General features: G+C 42.7%; 1 protein-coding gene across 4 annotated transcripts in view; it reads left to right on the forward strand.

The window, feature by feature from the left end:
- Positions 1-17,915, forward strand: part of SH3BP4 (SH3 domain binding protein 4) — a 142,515-nt gene extending 124,600 nt beyond the window's left edge. For all 4 annotated transcript variants that reach the window (XM_029068882.2, XM_029068883.2, XM_007666075.3 and 1 more), the window contains 2 exons: positions 12,704-12,892; positions 14,502-17,915. In XM_029068882.2, the coding sequence (XP_028924715.1) occupies positions 12,704-12,892; positions 14,502-14,726 (414 nt within the window). In that variant the 3' untranslated portion in view covers positions 14,727-17,915. The remainder of the gene's footprint in view (positions 1-12,703; positions 12,893-14,501) is intronic.
- The last annotated feature ends 2,299 nt before the right edge of the window (positions 17,916-20,214 follow it).

Here is a 20,214-nt window from a genome sequence, read left to right on the forward strand (position 1 = left end):
TGCTGTAGATGCCATGCATTTTCTAAGCAGAAGTTCTAAGGAAGACACTCCCTAAAAGAATGTCCCACTCAATCAGTCGATAGCCTGGAGACAATAATTGATTCAATCACTGGTATTTATTGAGCACTTACTAGGTGCAGAGCACTGTACTAAGCGCTTGGAAGAGTACAATAAAACAGAATTAGCGGACATGTTCCCTGACCATAATGAAATGAAGAAATTTAACCTCTTTTCTTTCTCGTGTGGCATCTCCCAAACAACCTCTGGTTTTCCCTTTGCTTGCTGCTTCCATTGAGGGAGATGTGAAACCAGAATTCTGCCTTCCCAAACGCCATTTTGAAGAACCTCAAAAAACATTTGCGCAACTCTTTGGTGGAGTTTGGAAACACAATTCAGCTATCAAAGGTCATTTTTGTAGATGTCAGGCAGGTCTGTAACCGAGGAGACGGCAAGGTTGCTGAGGTTAATTAAACCTGGGAACAGCTTCACCAGGGCAGTGTTTAAGCTAGAGAAAGAATTGGCCTGCAAGGGATAACCACGCTGAAATGAACTGTTGTCCAGCACTGCTAGAAAGAGAACTTTGGATTTATTTACCAGGTTGTTGAGGACTGTCATTTGCTCTCTATGTTAAGAAAGCTGTGCGATAACTGGAAAATATCTGTTCAGGAATACAATTGCTTCTGAGACCATGTAATTGTAGCACGGCAACAGTACTACACTTCGAAATCAGTGAGTGGAAGAGTTTTCTTTGCAGTTGAGGACTGTCACCCTGGGTTTCTCAGGGAACTTTAGAGAAGCAGCATGGCCTAGTGGATAGAGCACAAGGACTGGTAATTAGGAGAACTGGGTTTTTATCCTGTCTCTGCCACTTGCCTATTGCGTGACCTTGGACAAGTCACTTAACCTGTGCCATGATTTCCTCATTTATAAAATGGGGAGTTAATACCTGTCCTCCATTGACATTTAGACTCTGACCACAAGATTCCCCCTCCAGACTGTAAGCTAATTATGGGCTGGGAACAGATTTGCTAAATCTGTTGCATCATACTCTCTTAAGCACTTAGAACAATGCTCTGCACATAGTAAACACTCAATAAATTCCACTGATTAATTGGTTACATAGGAACAGTATCCGAATTGGTTACATAGGAGCCGTATCCGATCTGCTATCTTCAAGTGCTTGGCTAAACAAATACAGCTATTTTAGCTTTAAAGACCTTTCCTAACATCCTCACAACACTTATAGAGACAATAAGAAGGCATTATCACTCTCCTTCAGTGTAACAGGAAACAGAAGATCCAAACAAAGTAACCAATGTCGGCCTGATAGAAAGAAAAGAAATCACATCATGTAATCTGAAACAGTGTGGAGATGATTGGGGCACTAAAAGAAATACAATCAGATGAGACCCTCATCTCCAAAAAGGACTCATAATGGTCACCCCCATCAGTACACACACCTCATAGAGCCTACTATCTTTGGGACTGATCTTGTCTGGCCAGAAGCAGAAAACACATCATATTTATCGAGCATTTACATGGGCAGAGCACTGTACTGAGATGCTTGACAGAGTATATCAGAGTAGCAGAGTTGATAGACACGTTCAGTGCCCGCAGAGAACTTACAGTCTTGAGGAAGAACACATCAGTGACTTACCACGTCTGCATTACCTCCGTATATGCCACACTTGAATCAGTCAATAGTATTTATTACGTGCTTTGTGACCTCTGGAGGCCTTATTAAGTTACAGGTGCTGGCAGATCTTCCTTTCATGGGCTTTCACAGTTACACTTGTTCCCTTGGCAGAGTCCATTGCAGATTTTATTAGTGGGCCTGCTACCTGAAGAGGCTTCTTATCAGATGCTATAGGCAGCGAGTACCTCATGTTCGATGACCCTACTTTTTCTTGTTTATGCACGCAAACTTGGTCCTCCCCTAGAATCTGGAACTCCTCACATAATTTCCAATCATCACTTCAATGCTAATTCCTACCACCATATCAGGTCATGAGGGGAATCTCTCCGTGTCCAGTATATTAAATGAGAATGATAATTCAGGCTCGCATCTCCTCCTGCCTCCGGGACGTCTCCACCTGGATGTCGGCCCGCCACCTAAAACTCAACATGAGCAAGACTGAGCTCCTCATCTTCCCTCCCAAGCCCGGTCCGCTCCCAGACTTCTCCATCACCGTGGATGGCACGACCATCCTTCCCGTCCCGCAGGCCCGCAATCTCGGTGTCATCCTTGACTCGTCCCTCTCGTTCACCCCACACATCCTATCCGTTACCAAGACCTGCCGGTTTCACCTCTACAATATCGCCAAGATCCGCCCTTTCCTCTCCACCCAAACGGCTACCTTACTATTACGGGCTCTCGTTATATCCCGGCTAGACTACTGTGTCAGCCTTCTCTCTGACCTCCCTTCCTCCTCTCTCGCCCCGCTCCGGTCTATTCTTCACTCCGCTGCCCGGCTCATCTTCCTGCAGAAACGATCTGGGCATGTCACTCCCCTTCTTAAACAACTCCAGTGGTTGCCTATCGACCTCCGCTCCAAACAAAAACTCCTCACTCTAGGCTTCAAGGCTCTCCATCACCTTGCCCCTTCCTACCTCTCCTCCCTTCTCTCTTTCTACCGCCCACCCCGCATGCTCCGCTCCTCTGCCGCCCACCTCCTCGCCGTCCCTCGGTCTCGCCTATCCCGCCGTCGACCCCTGGGTCACGTCCTCCCGCGGTCCTGGAACGCCCTCCCTCCTCACCTCCGCCAAACTGATTCTCTTTCCCTCTTCAAAACCTTACTTAAAAATCACCTCCTCCAAGAGGCCTTCCCAGACTGAGCTCCTCTTCCCCCTCTACTCCCTCTGCCATCCCCCCTTTACCTCTCCGCAGCTAAAGCCTCATTTTCCCCTTTTCCCTCTGCTCCTCCACCTCTCCCTTCCCATCCCCACAGCACTGTACCCGTCCGCTCAACTGTATATATTTTCGTTACCCTATTTATTTTGTTAATGAATTGTACATCGCCTTGATTCTATTTAGTTGCCATTGTTTTTACGAGATGTTCTTCCCCTTGACGCTGTTTAGTGCCATTGTTCTTGTCTGTCCGTCTCCCCCGATTAGACTGTAAGCCCGTCAAACGGCAGGGACTGTCTCTATCTGTTGCCGACTTGTTCATCCCAAGCGCTTAGTACAGTGCTCTGCACATAGTAAGCGCTCAATAAATACTATTGAATGAATGAATGAATGAATACTTTCCTGTGGTCTAACTCATTTTACTGTTTTGGTATTTAAGTTTTTACTATGTGCCACTCACTGTACTAAGCACTGGGATAGATACAAGCTAATCAATTTGGATGAGGCCAATATAATAATAATGGTGGTATTTGTTAAGCACTTACTATGTGCCAAGCACTGTTCTAAGCACTGGGATAGATACAAGGTCATCAGGTTGCCCCACGTGGGGCTCACAGTCTTCATTCCCATTTTACAGATGAGGTAACTGAGACACAGAGAAGTGATGTAAGGCACCTAAGGTCACACAGCAGAAAGGCGCAGTGGGATAATAATAATAATAAGTTGGCATTTGTTAAGCACTTACTGTGTGCCAAGCACTGTTCTAAGCGCTGGGGGAGACACAGAGGAATCAGGTTGTCCCACATGGGGCTCACAGTCTTAATTCCCATTTTACAGATGAGGTAACTGAGGCACAGAGAAGTTAAGTGACTTGCCCACAGTCACACAGCTGACAAGTGGCAGAGCTGGGATTCGAACTCATGACCTCTGACTCCAAATCCCGTGCTCTTTCCACTGAGCCACGCTGCTTCTGTCCTTCTGTCTCTCAGGCCTATGGTCTACCTACTAGGCCACTCTGTCCAATTCCCCTATCAACTCTGATGTCCCACTCAGCCCTGACTTGGGTGAGGTAAACGGGAAGTTAATGTGGAGGGCTCTTTGCAAGAGTTGAGTGGTGAATTTTGAGGCAGGAGAACAGACCAATAACAACTCATGGGCCTTACTTTTTACAGCAAAGAGTGATTTCCAATTCGAGTCTCTTTAGGAGTTTGGTTTCTGAAGGAATTCGGTACTCAGTTCCTCTATTCCTGTCCCAGTCTTGATCTATAATGTGATGATGCAATTTTAACATCTTTTGCCTTTCTGGCTAAGTCTCTCTCTCCCCATTACCTTTCCTCTCCTATTTTTTTTTTTGGCCTACTTCTTCCCCTCTGTTCCTGTCTGGCTCATGTATGTATTCATCTCTGCTCCACTATCCTTCTCTCCCATCACTGTCTCCCCTTTACCTCTCCACTTGGTTTCATTGTCTTGTCTCCAAAAGTAAACTTACCTTTCTATAGTTGATGTCAACTGCAAAGTGACTGTGAGTAACTCTAAAGGAAAGGGGAATTTAAACCCTCAGAATTTTGTGGTTTTGGAGAATAAGAAAAGGGTGACCATTTGGATCATTAACCCTGTGGTTTCCGTTCACATTCATTCACTCATGCAGTCGTATTTATTGAATACTTACTGTATGCATTCAATAACCAGTTATAGTTACAATAGAAAGATCCATGTTCTTCAGTCTTGTCAAGGAGTTTACAGGAGACAAACACTAAATTTCAGGAAGGAGGATGCAACAGAGTTTAAATATCACTACGTAAGTGCTGTGAGGAGAGCAGGGGTGGAGTTAGTTCCTAAGGATCTAGGGGTTACAGCAGTGCTGAAGGAGCAGTAGAAGCAGGGAAAGGAGTGGGTGGGTGGGAAGTGAATGAGGGAAGGTCTTCTGGAGACGTTTGAAGAGGCAGAGAGCAGTGGTCTGCCAAATACCTTTACAGATGAGGTAACTGTGGCACAGAGAAGTCAAGTGGCTTGCCCAAAGTCACACAGCTGATAAATGCCAGAGAAGGGACTAGAACCCACGACTTCTGACTCCCAAGCCCATGCTCTTTCCACTAAGTCATGCTGTTTCTCTAGTGGATAGAGTATGGGCCTGGGAATCAAAAGGTCATGGGTTCTAATTCCAGCTTCACCACTGATCTGTTTTGTGGCCTTGGGCAAGTCACTTAACTTCTTTATGCCTCAGTTATCTCACCTGTAAAAAAAAAAAAAAAGAGGGGGGATTATGAGTGTGAGCCCAGTGTGGGACAGGGACTGTGTCCAATCTGATTTACTTGAATCCACCCAGTGTTAGCACAATGCCTGGAATCATAGTAAGTGCTTAACAAATACCACAATCATTATTATTAGGGAAGCAGTATGGTGTAGTGGATAGAACACGAGCCTGGGAGTTAGAAGGTCATGGGTTCTAATCCTGACCCCACCTTGTGTCTGCTGTGTGACCTTGGGCAAACCCCTGTAAGCCCTGAGTGGGACAGGGACTGTGTCCAACCCGATTATCTTGTTGTCTTCCCCAGTGCTTAGAACAGTGCCTGGCACATAGTAAGTGCTTAAGAAATACTATTATTATTATTATTATAATTGTTATTATTGTTATTTTGATGTCTTTAGCTAGAACCCACGTGAGAATAGGAAGAAGAGCTAAGTTGCTGTTGCTGTTCTTCTCCACCCCACCCCGCCATGGGGACAGTATCTCTACTCTGTACAGTCAGTGTGATCATTTAATTCCTGCATTTTATTGAACTGTTGCCTGGTTCTCCTTCAAATAAAAGATTTAGTCCATGCTACAAATTCCACTTTCCCTTATGGAGAATATTCTCCATTTGACATGATCTTTGCCTTCTCTTGTTTTATGACATTTTTCTTAATGCTTCTCTTCTTAGAGAAGGACCATGGCCTAGTGGAAAGTGCATGGACCTGAGAATCAGAAGGACCTGGATTTTAATCTCACTCTGCCACTCGTCTGCTGTGTGACCTTAGGCAAGCTACTTAACTTCTCTGTGCCTCAGTTTCCTCATCTGTAAAATGGAGATTAAACCTGTGAGCCCAATATGGGAGGTGGACTGTGGCCAACCTGATTAGCTTGTAATAATAATAATAATAATAATAATGGTATTTGTTAAGCGCTTACTATGTGCCAAGCTCTGTTTTAAGCACTGGGGTAGGTACAGGGTAATCAGGTTATCCCATGTGGGGTTCACACTTTTAATCCCTATTTTGCTCAGTGTCACACAGCAGACAAGTGGCAAAATTGGGATTAGAACCCACGTCCTTTGACTCCCAAGCCCGTGCCCTTTCCACTAAGCCATGCTGCTTCTGTGCCTGCTTCTTGTACCTACCTCAACGTTTAATACAGTGTCTGCTACATAGTAAGTGCTTAACAAATGCCATTTTTTTAAAAATTGCATACTCATTTTCATGAGGCTTCACTTGTAATTAGTATGGAATACCTTAACCCACAGTTTAGTGGTTGGTAGTCATTTAATTGGCATTTGCTTAACCCAAAGGCCTCTTTCTGTGTGGTGTCTGCAGAAGGTTGTCCCTACCAGTTTTCTCTTTCCATACTCATTTACTCTCCACACCCTCCAGAGCTCCAGGTAGCTCTAGTCATCTCATCAGGAGAAGAGAAGAGGGATTTAGAAAACATAAAAAGGCAGAAGACCCAAAAATCAAAAAGCTCACCCCACCCCACCCAGGCCAGCAGGACTGCAGACATCAACAGGCTGACCCCAGGGGCCTGGGTGTCAAAAAGAAATGTGTTCTAATCCTGACTCTGCCACTTGTGTGCTCCGTGATCTTGGGCAGGTCACTTACCATCACTATGCCTCAGTTACCTCATCTGTAAAATGGGGATTAAAAACCTAAACCTTTAGCTCAATGTAATAGATATGGGTGCTGTGGTCCCTTGTGGGACATGGATTGGGTCCAAATTGACTAGCATATATCTAGCCCAGTGCCTGATGCATAGTAAATGCTAAATAAATACCATTTTTTAAAAAAAGTGTGTTGATGCCAAAGGTTCTTGGTGTGGTGGAGAGGAAGAGCAGGGCCATCACTGGGTCAAACCGATGACCTGCAGGCCCAGTATTCTCACTTCAATTGGAGCAACCAAGGTGCTTGAAGGAGCCATGTACTTTCCCTCCTTGCAAAAGCAATACCATTGTCTGCAAAGATCAATCCCTATTAACATAGCATCCTTTTGAGCCATACCATGATTTGCTGAGAAAGCATAGGACTAGAAATCTGGAGACTCAGGTTCTGCTGCCAACAGTGTGGGACCTTGAACAAGTCATTTGTCCCCTCTGGATCTCAGTTTCCTCATCTGTACAGCGGAGTAAATTTCTAATCTCTCTCCTCAGACTTTAAGCCCCACATCTAACCTGATTATCTGGTATCTACCCCAGAAAAAAGCACAGTGCTTTTCACATAGTAAGTGCTTAATAAATGCCATCATTAGTATTATAATGATTATTATAAGCCAAATATCTGAAATTAAAGTTTAGGTGATTGTTTTGCCAAATTAGTTTGCTAGCTCCGCCATTTCACCACAGCTAATCTGATCTGTCCAACTTTTCCTAATTTGCTCTGTCACGTAATCAAATAGCTAATTTAGTTTATAATATCTAAACCTAAAAAAATTAGGAACCCACCCCAGTTTAGATAAGTAGAGCCTATCTGGTTTCTTAAAGGATTAAAGATTACAGAGCACTTCCTCTACCTTCTTTGCTTAATAAATACACTTGTTTTCTTCCTAGCTACTGCGTGCATTAGACTTTGTTGCTTTCTTATTAGTGCAGTTCCTTATTACCGGAGTGCCAGGAACATAAAGAGTACATTGTAAACGTTAGTTTCGGGAGTAAACACAATTTCACAATATAATTGGATTCCACCTATGCTTCGCTCTGCTGGCTAAGAGATAGAGGTGGAGTGAAAAAGATTTAAACTGTGGCTTGGGACTGCTTTCTGAACAGAGTGCTTACGAGGGGAAAAGGGAACTGGGGCTCTGAATAAGGAAGTTTCTCTTAATTGTGATAAGGTTGTAGACTCTTTAACTCATTCGTAGAAGATTGATGTAAAATTCTGATTTCAGCAGCTGCTTTCATTCCTGCATTACCTGTCTTTGAGTGTTGCCGGGTATGCCATGCATGATTGAACCCAAAGGTCTAGTGGAAGGAAATGTTTCTGATGTCTGGAGGGCAGAAGAAACATCTCACAACAAAACAAAATCTAGTCCACTGGGACATTTTTGTGGCAGCTGAGAGATGGCAGTGGTAGGCAGATCATGGTGAGTAGTAGTTAGAAATGGAGTGTGACTTTCTAGTGCAGAGGCTGTCAAGCAGAGGAATCAAAATAGATAGCCAGGTACTGCAGGTATCAAAGACTGCAGCCCAGCAGAAGGTGATATTCATGTATAGTCAATCAATCGATTATTTGTATCTATTGAGCATTGCCTTGTCACTCATATTTATTGAGCACTTTCTATGTTCAGCGCACTGTACTGAGCTCTTGGGAGAGTACAGTATAACAGTGGTAGACATACACGATGTTAACTGGGCTTTTGAACACTAATAATAATCATAATAATTGTGGTATTTCTTAAGCGCTTACTAAGTGCCAAATACCATAGTAAGTGCTGGGGTAGATACAGGCAATTCGGGTTGGACACAGTCCTTGTCCCAAGTGGGGCTCACATTCTCAATCCCCATTTTACAGATGAGGGAACTGAGGCACAGTGAAGTGAAGAGACTTTCCCAAGGACATACAACAAACAAGGGATGGAGCAGGATTAGAACCCGTGACTTTTGACTCCCAGGCCCATCTTCTATCCACTAAGCCATGCTGTTAAAATTTCAGTCTGGAACAAAGACTGTCTTTGGTACACCAAAGACAGCATAGATAGAGCATGGCCCTGAGGGTCAGTGGGTCATGGGTTCTAATTCTGGCACTACCACTTGTTTGCTGTGTGATCTTGGGCAGGACACTTCACTTGTCTGTGCCTCAGTTACCTCATCTGCAAAATGGGGATTGAGACTGTAAGCCCCACATGAAACAGGGACTGTGCCTAACCAGATTTGTTTTTACCCACCCCAGTACTTAGTGCAGTGCTTGACACATAGTAAGTGCTTAACAAATACCATCACTATTATTATTATTATGACTCTCTGGTTCTTTCTGGATCTGAATAGATGTACACACTTCTGTTTTTGCAAAATATGCTGTCTTTCCTAGGATCGCACATCCTCTCCCTCCCATGTTCCCATATCCAACAAGCTTTCCCTAATTAATTTCTAAGACCCTGAGCTGTATCATGTATTTAGCCACCTCGAGCACTTATGAGCTTATTCACACCCCACCTTGGCTTTCATGTAGATCTATAATGGCTTAACTCACTTATTTTTGACCCCTCTAGTTATATTGTTAGGCTTGTCTGCCACATTATCAGTGGTATTTTTTGAGAGCTTACTGTGTGCCGAGCACTGTACTAAGCTCATGGGAGAGTACAATACAATAGAGTAGATAGACATGTTCCCTGGTCACAATGAGCTTACAGTTTAGAAGGGGAGGTGGACATTAAAATAAATTACATTAGAGTGTAAGCTCCTTGTGATCAGGGAATGTGTCACTCGTTATGCTGTACTTTCCAAATACCTAGTACAGAGCATCACACTAAATGGACATTCAGTATATGCCACTGCTAATACTCTACTTTCTATTTAGACCAATTTCTAGGTCATCTTCGGGCAGAAAATATTGCTTTTTTTCTGTGTAATGGTTATGAAAACATAAGGAATGCAAAGTGCTTCTACTGTTCTCAAGTGGCCAGTACCAACAAGGAGAAAGCCAGGGTGCAGTTCAAGAGTTTAGAGGCAGGGTCTGAGAAAGTTGGATATAATGCCAACAAGGTTCAGATGAGTGGATAATTCAGAGGTTTTGATGTGGCAAATGAGGTCGCCTTATGTTTAATAGCTCCACCTTGATTTGAACCAAGTTCAGTACAAGCTGTGTAAGTCCCTATTTGATACAAAGATACTGCAGGTAAGGGTTTATTCCTAGATAGCCTGCTGGAATAGATAAGGAGGGATATGGTTGCAGAAATTGTGTAGGTTGGAGATTTCAGAGGGAGAGATAATTATTGTGGTATTTGTTAAGCATTTACTATGTGCCAAGCACTATATTAAGCAGAGGTAGAGGTAAGATAAGTCCCGACACAGTATCTGCCCACAAGGGGCTTGCATTCTGAGTTGGCGGGAGAACAGGTATTTAATCCCCACTTTACGGATGCAGAAAATGAGGCAAAGAGAAATGGAGTGACTTGCCCAAAGTCACACAACAGACAAGTAGTAGAGCTGGGATTAGAATACAGGTTCTAGATTAGAATACTTTAGAATTCTAATGGGATTCTAACATGGGAATTCTAACATGGGATTAGAATACATGACTCCCAAGCCAGTACTCTTCCCACTAGGCCATGTCATGTAAGCAGTTGAGCAGACATGAGAAATTAGAGAGCAAAGGGAGCTTGGAAAGTTTGCTTGGGAGAAACAAGAAGAAGAGAGAAGATAAGAAAGAGATAGGCCATCAGTGGCCCCCTTAAAGCAAATGGTTAGCAGTTTTTGTTTTAAATGACAAGCGGCAGGAAGCCTTTGGAGGTATTGGAAGATGATGTCCTCTGGTGTTTATGGAGGTGATGCATCCAGCCAAAGTGTGAAATAGGCAGAAGAGAAGAGAATGTTAGAGGAAAGGAAACTAATAGTAAAGAGACTCTTACCATAACCTCATCAGGAAATAATGACTATTATGGTTGTAAGGGGGAAGGGGTAGATTCATGAAATTTCTTAACAATAAAAACCAGGAGGACTTTGATTGAGTAGGAAAATGGGGAAAAAAAAGTTGAAAATGCTTCTATGATTGTGAATTTATGGGGTGGGGGGCTGTGGTGTTGTTGACAGCAGTGGAAAGCCATGAAGAGGAGAAAGTTTAAGGGGAGATGAGGGGCCATAAGGAACATCCATATGCTCCTAATGAATTTCTTTCCCAAGGGAATGCTCTGTCCAGTGATGATGTATGGGTAAATAAAGAGCTAAGGAACCAAATCAAATCTCTCATTCACTGAGAAGCAGCCTGGTCTTGTGGATAGAGCACTTGCCTGGCAGTCAGAAGACCTGGGTTCTAAACTTAGCTCCACCACTGTCTGCAAGATGACAGTGGGCAAGTCACTTTACTTCTCTGGGCCTCACTTACCTGATCTATAAAACTGATTAAGGCTGTGCACCGTTTGTGGGACAGTGACTGTGTCCAACCTCATAAACTTTTATCTACCCCAGTGCTTAATACAGTGCCTCGCACATAGTAAGTGCTTAACAAATACCACCAAAAAAGAGAGAGAGTGCCAGGGTTTCATTAGAGGGAATTGCCAGATAAGATCTTTCTAACATCTTTCCTGTATTCTCCCAACCCAAGTTAGTTACAGGTGATATGCTTGCCCAGGTTACAAGAGAGAGCTAATAGTTGCAGCAGAAAGGAAATATATCTGTAATTTATTTATATTAATGCCTGTCTCCCCCTCTAGATCGTAAGCTCACTGTGGGTAGGGATTGTCATTTATTGTTATATTGACCTCTCCCAGGCACTTAGTAGGGTGCTCTGCCCACAGTAAGTGCTCAATAAATAGAATTGAATGAATGAATGACTGAAATACACAACTAAGTGAGCACTGCTCAAATTCAGACTGACTCACCTTGTCAAAAAATACCTTTCTCCCCTGCATCCCTGGGGAACTCTGGCAATGACAGAGATGTAAAATTCCAGATTGTGTTAAATAATGTCCTGGACAAAGTTAGGGGTTTTGTCTGAATCAGCATGGGGTAAACTGAACAATTGGCTGCAATTTAATGTTTAGATTATAGTAACATAGATCATGTTAAGTGGATTGGTTTTTGCTGAACTATGGTACGGAACAAAATACAAGGGGAAGCCTCTTGGAAAAAGAAAAATGCTGTACTAATTTTGGTAATTTTGTTAGTATTGCATCGTACTATGGGTTGCTATGAGCATGAGGGAGTCTTAAAACTCTCCAGAATCCTTCTGTCCTTTTAATAATAATAATGTTGGTATTTGTTAAGCGCTTACTATGTGCAGAGCACTGTTCTAAGCACTGGGGTAGATACCAGGGTAATCAAGTTGTCCCACGTGAGGCTCACAGTCTTAATCCCCATTTTACAGATGAGGGAACTGAGGCACAGAGAAGTTAAGTGACTTGCCCACAGTCACACAGCTGACAAGTGGCAGAGCCAGGATTCGAACCCATGACTTCTGACTCCCAAGCCCCTTCTCTTTCCACTGAGCTACGCTGCTTCCCAGCCATGCTGAGTGTTTGAGTTGCCCTGTGTTGATCAAGCCCAGGAATCATCATCATTTATTGAGTGCTTACCATGTGCAGTCACTGAACTAAGCACTTGGGAAAATACAATATAACAGAGTTGGTAGACATGTTCCCTACCCACAGTGCCCTACAGTCTAGAGGGGAAGACAGACATTAATATGAATACATAATTTATAATTTATAGAAATTTATAGAAATATAGAAATGTGGTCAGGAATATATGGAGCGGGAGGTTGTTCTGAGTTAGAGGGAAGATGTGGGAAGGGAGTCGGCGGCAAGAGATGGAGCACAGTGAGTAAACTGACGCTTGAGAGAAATGTGCAGGCTAGTCTGTGGTAGGCGAATCATCTGGAGCTTCTGGGGGTTCCTTTCCTGAGGTGGTCATTGATTTGTCTGTTGGGTTTCTCGATGTGCTCTCCCTTTCTCTTTCTCAGGCCCTGCTGAAAATGGACTGCCAGGGACTAGTGGTTAGACTCATTCAAGATTTTGTCCTGCTGACCACAGCAGTGGAGGTAGCCCAGCGTTGGAGGGAGCTGGCCGAGAAACTAGCCAAGGTCTCCAAACAACAGATGGATGCCTATGAGTCTCCCCATCGGGACAAGAACGGCATGGTGGATAGTGAGGTGAGATCGGGCTAAAAAAAAAAAATGATGGTATCTGTTAAGTGTTTACTATATGTCAAGCACTGTTCTAAGTGCTGGGGTAGACACAAGCTAATCAGGTTGGACACAGCCCCTGTCCCAAATAATAATGTAATTGTGGTACTTGCTAAGTGCTTACTATGTGCCAAGCACTGTACTAAGCACTAGGGTGGATACAAGCAAATTGGGTTGAGCACAGTCCCTGTCCCAGTGGGCTCAGAGTCTTAATCCCTATTTTACAGATGAAGTAACTGAGGCACAGAGAAGTTAAGTGATTTGCCCAAAGTCACACAGCAGACAAGTAGCAGAGCCGGGATTAGAATCCACAGCCTCTGACTACCAGGCCTGTGCTCTATCCACTAGGCCACGCTGCTTCCTGCTGCTATATGGACTGCATCTGCAGCCTGCTGGGTGGCCCACTTTGTTTCCTCGGACAAAGGATGCAGAAATCAGTCCTGAAGCATTTTCTCCTCATCTAAATTCAAGAGCTTCATATGAGGGTTTCAAGGATAGAAATTGAAGCCATGTCCTCTCTAAAGGATAGCAAAAGTGCAGTTACCCAAGTCATAAATGGATCCTTTCCTTGATCCTTTGACATTGGAATCTGACTTTCATTTCAGCAGCACCCAGAAACTAATGTGCTGATTGCCTGTTTTAATCTTTGAAATAAGGACTTTTGTCATCTTTGTTATCTTAAACTTTGCACTGGCCAAGCTCTTTAGTTGAATTTAAATTTTAGCATTGCTCCCTTAGCCTGGTGATCTCCTACCGAAATAAGTGAAGGTCAGCAAGAACCACGCAAAACCACTCCCACTGGCTTCCTTCCTATGATGAGGACATCTTTAACTTTAGAATTAATGACTACTGTTCAGTTGCCTCCACCATTTTGCCTGCTGTGTAACCTTGGGCAAGCCTGTCAGTTTCTCTGTGCCTCAGTTTCCTCATCTGCAAATTGGGGCTTAATAGCTGTTCTCCCTCCTCCTTCCTTAGACTGTGAGCCTCCTGTGGGACAGGGACTGTGCTTGCTCTGATTATTTAGTATCTACCCCAGCACTCATACAAGTACCACAATTATTATTAGTAGTATTGTTATTTCACTTTACATTGATATCTTGTTGGTGAAAATATGCCTTATTCTACTGAAAAACATTCCAGACTCAAAGATGGCATTAGAAGACAGTTGGTACAGACAGAAAAAGATCTGCTCTCAGCCTTGTTGGCTCCTAAGTATGCAGGGCCTGCAAGACTGTGATTTTCCACTATAGGCAATCCTGGAGATAAGATTTAGCATTCACTTCATTCCTAACAATCAATCAAGCATATTTATTGAGCACGTACTCTGTGCAGAGTACTGTACTAAGCCTGGCACATAGTAAGTGCTTTTCAAATACTATTAGTATTATTACAATATAACAATAGACAGACACATTCCCTGCCCATAATGAGTTTACAGTATAGAGGGGAAATATATGTTGCTTCCTGTACACACTGGTTACACTGTAACAGAGCTTAGTCAAGTCCAACTCAGTAAATCACTGAACTGTTTTCCTTAATATCTTCCTTTTTTTCCCCTCTTTATATGGTGTTCCAGGCAATGTGGAAACCAGCATATGACTTTTTACTGACGTGGAGCAATCAGATTGGGGACAGCTATCGGGATGTCATCCAAGAGCTTCACTTAGGGCTGGACAAGATGAAAAACCCTATCACAAAGCGCTGGAAGCATCTCACTGGAACCCTCATTCTAGTAAACTCCCTGGATATACTAAGGGCTGCTGCCTTTAGTCCTGTGGTCCATGAAGACTTTGCCATCTGACCCAGAACACATTTCACTACTCCCTCTGTGGGACCGATTCTAAGACCAAGATGGAGTTGTTGCGGGAAACGGGGTTAGAGGCTTTTCACACTCATTCGCCTCCTCAGACTGTTATTTGGGGGTCTACGACTCAGCACGCCACAATTCCTCTCTACTTCCTGCATCCCTTCTCCCCCTTGATCTAGGGAAAATCCTGAACAGGTTTTCTACTGTACAGTTGTTGCCAATCAAACTGCTTTTTATTTGTAAAGTATAAAAATAAAAACTGCATTTTGTAGGAGTTTGGAAAAAAAAGAGAGGTAATATCTAGTTTTTTACAGGCAGTAAAGGAAAAAAGCCACTTGTGCATGGCAGAAATGATATTTTTATGTTGTGTAGATCCCTCTTTCACTATTCTCTAAAACGTTCCCTCATTGCCTTCAGTCATATAAATATGTGTCTATAGGAAAGCACAGTGTGGTATTATGGCAGGAAGCAGTAGGTTGTGGCATGACCATTTTTTCATAAGTCAGAGCATTATCAGACAGAACATCTGAAGAAAGCAACTGATTCTTTGCGAGACACCTTTCATATCTCATGCCCTTTCTGGTTTGTTATGTTGGAATTTTCTTCTTTAACGGGTTTTTAAAATGAGTCCTTTGACTGCACCTGTATGAGTTATTTGGCTGGGTTATGACTGGTTGGCATCCAGGCATAATCCAAATGTGGTAAGTGTTCCTGTGGTTGTCCCATGAAATAGTAAAGAATAATGTCCCTCAGTGGGGTATCTTCCCCACTTGGAAGCCCTATCTTATATTTGTGAGACCAGTAATGAAAGAAAGACAAGTACCATTTCACAGTAGCATTCATGGATTTCCCAGAGAATGAAGTAGTCAAAAATGTCTTTCCAGGCCAGGCACGTGACTTGCTCACTAAAAAGCACAGCTTTGTCCATGAGTGGTCAAATCAGGGAACTGCTTCTCTCTTTCTCTCTCCCTGGACTTTGTAAGCACCCATAGACCAACCAGAGTGAAATTCGCCACATTCCCTGTTTGTTACAGATCAATGCATGGGATATGATTCAGGCAGTGAAAAATGGACCTGGCTGACAATGTTGGTCCTTTAAATTCTCAATAGATGAGATGAGGAAGAGACTATGTTCTAAGTACTTTTAAGATAGTTTTTAAATGTTAAAGCTTTACTGGCTGCTTACCTCTAATCAAAAATGTAAATAGTCAGTGCAGTGCCATTCAGCTGAAATCATAACATCTGTGGAGCTCTCATCTCATTTGTTTCATGTCTTGGTTTCATTTGGAATTTCATCTTTCTATTCCACTCTCCTCACCTGCCATGTCTCCTTGAAATACTTCACATGGAACTTATCCTTGCACAATAGAAATCTGAGAATTTTGAGTGAAATGTCACATTTTAACACAATTAAAATGATCTGCATCAAATTGAAACTTGGTGCAACATTGCATTTAGAGAGCGACTTTGAAGATGTGAGCTGTAGTGTTTGTCGTTTGGGTTTTAGAGGGAGGTTGGCCTACAGGATGAAGGCTGCCTGAAGGCTCTGTCACCCTCTCGTCTGGCTGATTAAGGATAAATCAAGGCCCAGAGATCAGGAAACTGCACAATTTGCCCCTGAAATGTGAAGTTGGGGACAGGTTCCCACTCTCTGCAGTTTGTAAGCACTCAAACCCACTGGAGTGAAGTTTGCCAAATCTCTATTGCTCGTGGAACAATACATGGAATATGATTCTAGCAGTGAAGAATCAACACTGCTGATCTTGAGTCAAATTACCATCTAAGGACATATGGGCAAAGATGGTTTAGATTGTCCAAGATGAAATTTACCCTTTGGGCAACCAAGTGACTTATTTGATATCTCCTCTTAGCTTGCTAGTATCCTTGAAGATCTGTGGTCAGGGTGAACATCAGGTCTATCCTAAATGATCAGATAGTGGGAGAAATCAGTCTACACCTGATACAAGTGGTATTGTATTTTCCCAAGCATTTAGTATAGTGCTCTGCACACAATAAGCACTTAATAAGTATTGACTGAATGAAAGTGGTGATTCTACCCGCAGAGAATTGAGTGTCCAAGTAGGTGAAAGTCATTCTCTCCATATATCAAGCAGAACATACTGCTAGAAAAGACGATCCTTCTCCAACACAGACTTCATCCCTCAGCTCCCCATCAAAGAAAAAGCAGTTGCACCTTAAATACAGATATGTTTTTTTTCCTCAGGGGCTTAAAGTCATTTCCTATGCAACTTAACCTTGTAGCACAATTGGAGTTCTAAGAAAGTTGCAGTGAATTTTTTTTTCAGGATTTCAAACTGCAAAGAGTATGTGTACTTTCTATACCCAACCCAAATAGAGAATAATTCTGTTGAAACTTTCTGTACACAAAAGGCATCCATAGTCTTGTAGGAAATGATTTGCCCCCCAAATAATGCTTCCAGATACCACTCTGAAGAATTTGGTAAGGAAGTCTTCTTTCTGGTGTAAAGAGTCATGTTCCTTTGAAGATATAAGCCATATAGCCTCATATGACAGTTTCAGAGCTTGTGTTCTACATAATGGATTCTACTGAGAAATTGGTTGCCGTGGATTAGATTGATAATGTGAGCTTTGGTGGCATTAGAACATTGGGAATAATTGGAGTTCATTTTTCCAAAAAACACCTAACATAAACATAATCCCTGCCTTTGGGGTGAAAAAGATCAATTTTTGCATGTTTGATTTTTTGATGTTGTTGTTCCCTTTTCTTAACTACCTCAGGTACTATATACTTGGCTGAAAAACTGAAGGCATTCTTTACACTAGAAAGCCAGATTTCTCTTTGCAATCTTATTTTTCAATTTTTGTCGTAATGACATTAAGATGCCACTTGGAGGTTTTGGGGGTGGGAGATGGGTGATTACTAGGGGATATATTTCCTTTCTCCTCTCTGCACATTGAGCTGTTTTCCAACCGTAATATCTAGATGTATGTTCTTTCTCCAATGAACCCCCTTCTCCTTTTTTCTCTTTCCTCCCCAGAACTGTGTCAGGCCCAGCTAGAGAAGCACAGTCAGAACTTTACAGTAATGCAGTATGTACAGTTATGGATTATTATTGTGCTTAGCATTTAATGTTTTTTAATGCCATTGAGGTCGGGGGTGGGGAGGGGAATCATTCTTATTAAAATTGATTGAACACTCCAGGAAGTTCTTGAGTTGATCTGTTCTGGGAAGTTGACTCATCAGGTTAGTTTGGGACAATGAAGACCCTTAGTTTCATGGGTAAATAATAGCGGGCCCAGCTTAACTTTAATATATCTCACTCAGAGAAATAAAACAGATTGTCCACCTTCTGAGTGGGTAGCTTGAAAATCTATGCTGTTCCAACTCTCATCTCTCACTCTTTTTTATGTATTTTTTCTAGCAGGTCCTTCTCAGCAAACACTGTTTCTGAGACGATAAGTGCTGGGTGAGTGGAAATAACTTGTAGTAGGAAATGCTGTTTGTATTCTTAGCTATTAGCTTGATTCAGTGGAAAGTGCACTGGCTTGGGAGTCAGAGGTCATGTGTTCTAAACCCGGCTCTACCACTTGTCAGCTGTGTGACTTTGGACAAGTCACTTAACTTCTCTGTGCCATGTTACCTCATCTGTAAAATGGGGATTAAGACTGTGAGCCCCAAGTGGGACAACCTTATCACCTTATATCTATCCCAGCACTTAGAACAGCGCTTGGCACATAGTAAGCACATTATCATTATAAACAATGTATTGGTATTTGATACCTGAGTGACTTTGCATCATTTGGAGGAAAATAATTTGAATTTTTAAATTAAGCAATGTGGCCTAGTGAAGACAGCATGGGCCTGGGAGTCAGAAAGACCTGGGTTCTAATCCCAATTCTGCCACTTGTTGGCTGCCTGACACCTTGGGCAAGTCACTTAACTTCTCTATACCTCAGTTCCGTCATCTGTAAAATGGGGATTATGACTATGTGCCCCATGTGGAACACAGACTGTGTCCAACTTGATTAGCTGGTATTTACCCCAGTGCTTAATACAGCATCTGGCATATAAGTGCTTAACAAATACTGTGTGTGTGTGTGTGTGTGTGTGTGTGTGTGTACGTGTGTGTACATACAAGACATTAACTTGAGCATCCTTGTGACTTTAGGTGAATCTCACCCTATTTTATTCACAATTCTCCTGATGCTAGTTGTTTTGCTAAAGGATGCTTGTTTTTGGTTTGGCAAAGGATTTGTTTCTCCCTTGTGATTTCCAGCAAGTGCTCAGGAGAGGAACTGGTTTCAGGAGAGTCATGAATAAAATAGGGTGGGATTCACCTAAGTAAAGTGACAAGGATGTCCAAGTTAATATCTTCTGCAACTCCTTCCAGGTAAGAGTCCCAAGGTACTCTACAGATGTTAGTTGGCTATATATAGTACCACTTTATTTTAAATATGGATGCACATGCACTGAGAATCTCCTGAAATGTATTACTTCCTGCAAGACGGAAGTGAAATTCAGAACAGAATACACCTCTCAGCTGGTATCATATGTTCTCTCAAGCCTGAAAAAGTTTCCCTTGCCATGAAAATGCATTTGAGAATCAAAGACTAATGGTAACCAGAGACAAAGAGTATAGAATACTAGAACTGGAGAGGCTGCAAAAGATAATCTTATCTGTTCCCCTCCCTCATAGAAGGGGAATGACAAGATCATCCAGGCCAGATGGTGTCTAGACATTCCTTAAAGATCTCCAGGGATAGAGATCCAACATTCTCCTTTGGCAGCCTGTTTTAGTGTCTCTTCTGACTGATTTCCAACCAAAACCTGGCTCTTTCAGGATGGAATGGGAATTTCCAGGTTAGCTAAGTAATACATTTGCAGCTTTCTACAACCTTCAATCCCCAGTCTGGAAGAGATGGTTCAGCCGTGGGGATAGCAATGCAGATAACAGCAGTTTTCACTGACAAAGAAGAAGGCGACTTTTTTTTTCTCTTTTCTGCTGGCCACTAACTTTGCTTCCACGGCTGCCATTATCCTGCTGCAGATGAGAGTTTCTTTTCTGTCATCCTAGTCAAAATCAAATAGCAGGAAAGAAACCCAAAAGGCTTGACTGTACCACCTAATGTGGGACTTCTGGTAACCTTATTAATTCCCCCACCTAGTTACCTCTACTCCCATGAGCTGTGCAGGCCCAATATGGATAGCAATCAATGAAGAGAACCCATCCTGGACTTCATTATACATTTATCCATTGTCTGAGGGGAGCTGGGGTGGGGAGGAGGGGAAGCTATATCAACAGGCTTTGCAAGGAAGCTCTTTTATTGTCACCTGAGCCAACTAAATTGAATGGGGGGAAAGGAGGGTGAAGTGTTGCCTAGTAACCTTGAGAAGCCCAAGTTACTCCTCTCTCGGAGGGACAACTAAAAAAGAAAGGATCCCAGGAAGCCGTTTTGTTGCAGTCTCTTTCAATGAAATTTCAAGTACAGCAAAGGATTT

The sequence above is a fragment of the Ornithorhynchus anatinus genome, chromosome 7 (assembly GCF_004115215.2).
Source record: "Ornithorhynchus anatinus isolate Pmale09 chromosome 7, mOrnAna1.pri.v4, whole genome shotgun sequence".
Taxonomy (NCBI): domain Eukaryota; kingdom Metazoa; phylum Chordata; class Mammalia; order Monotremata; family Ornithorhynchidae; genus Ornithorhynchus; species Ornithorhynchus anatinus.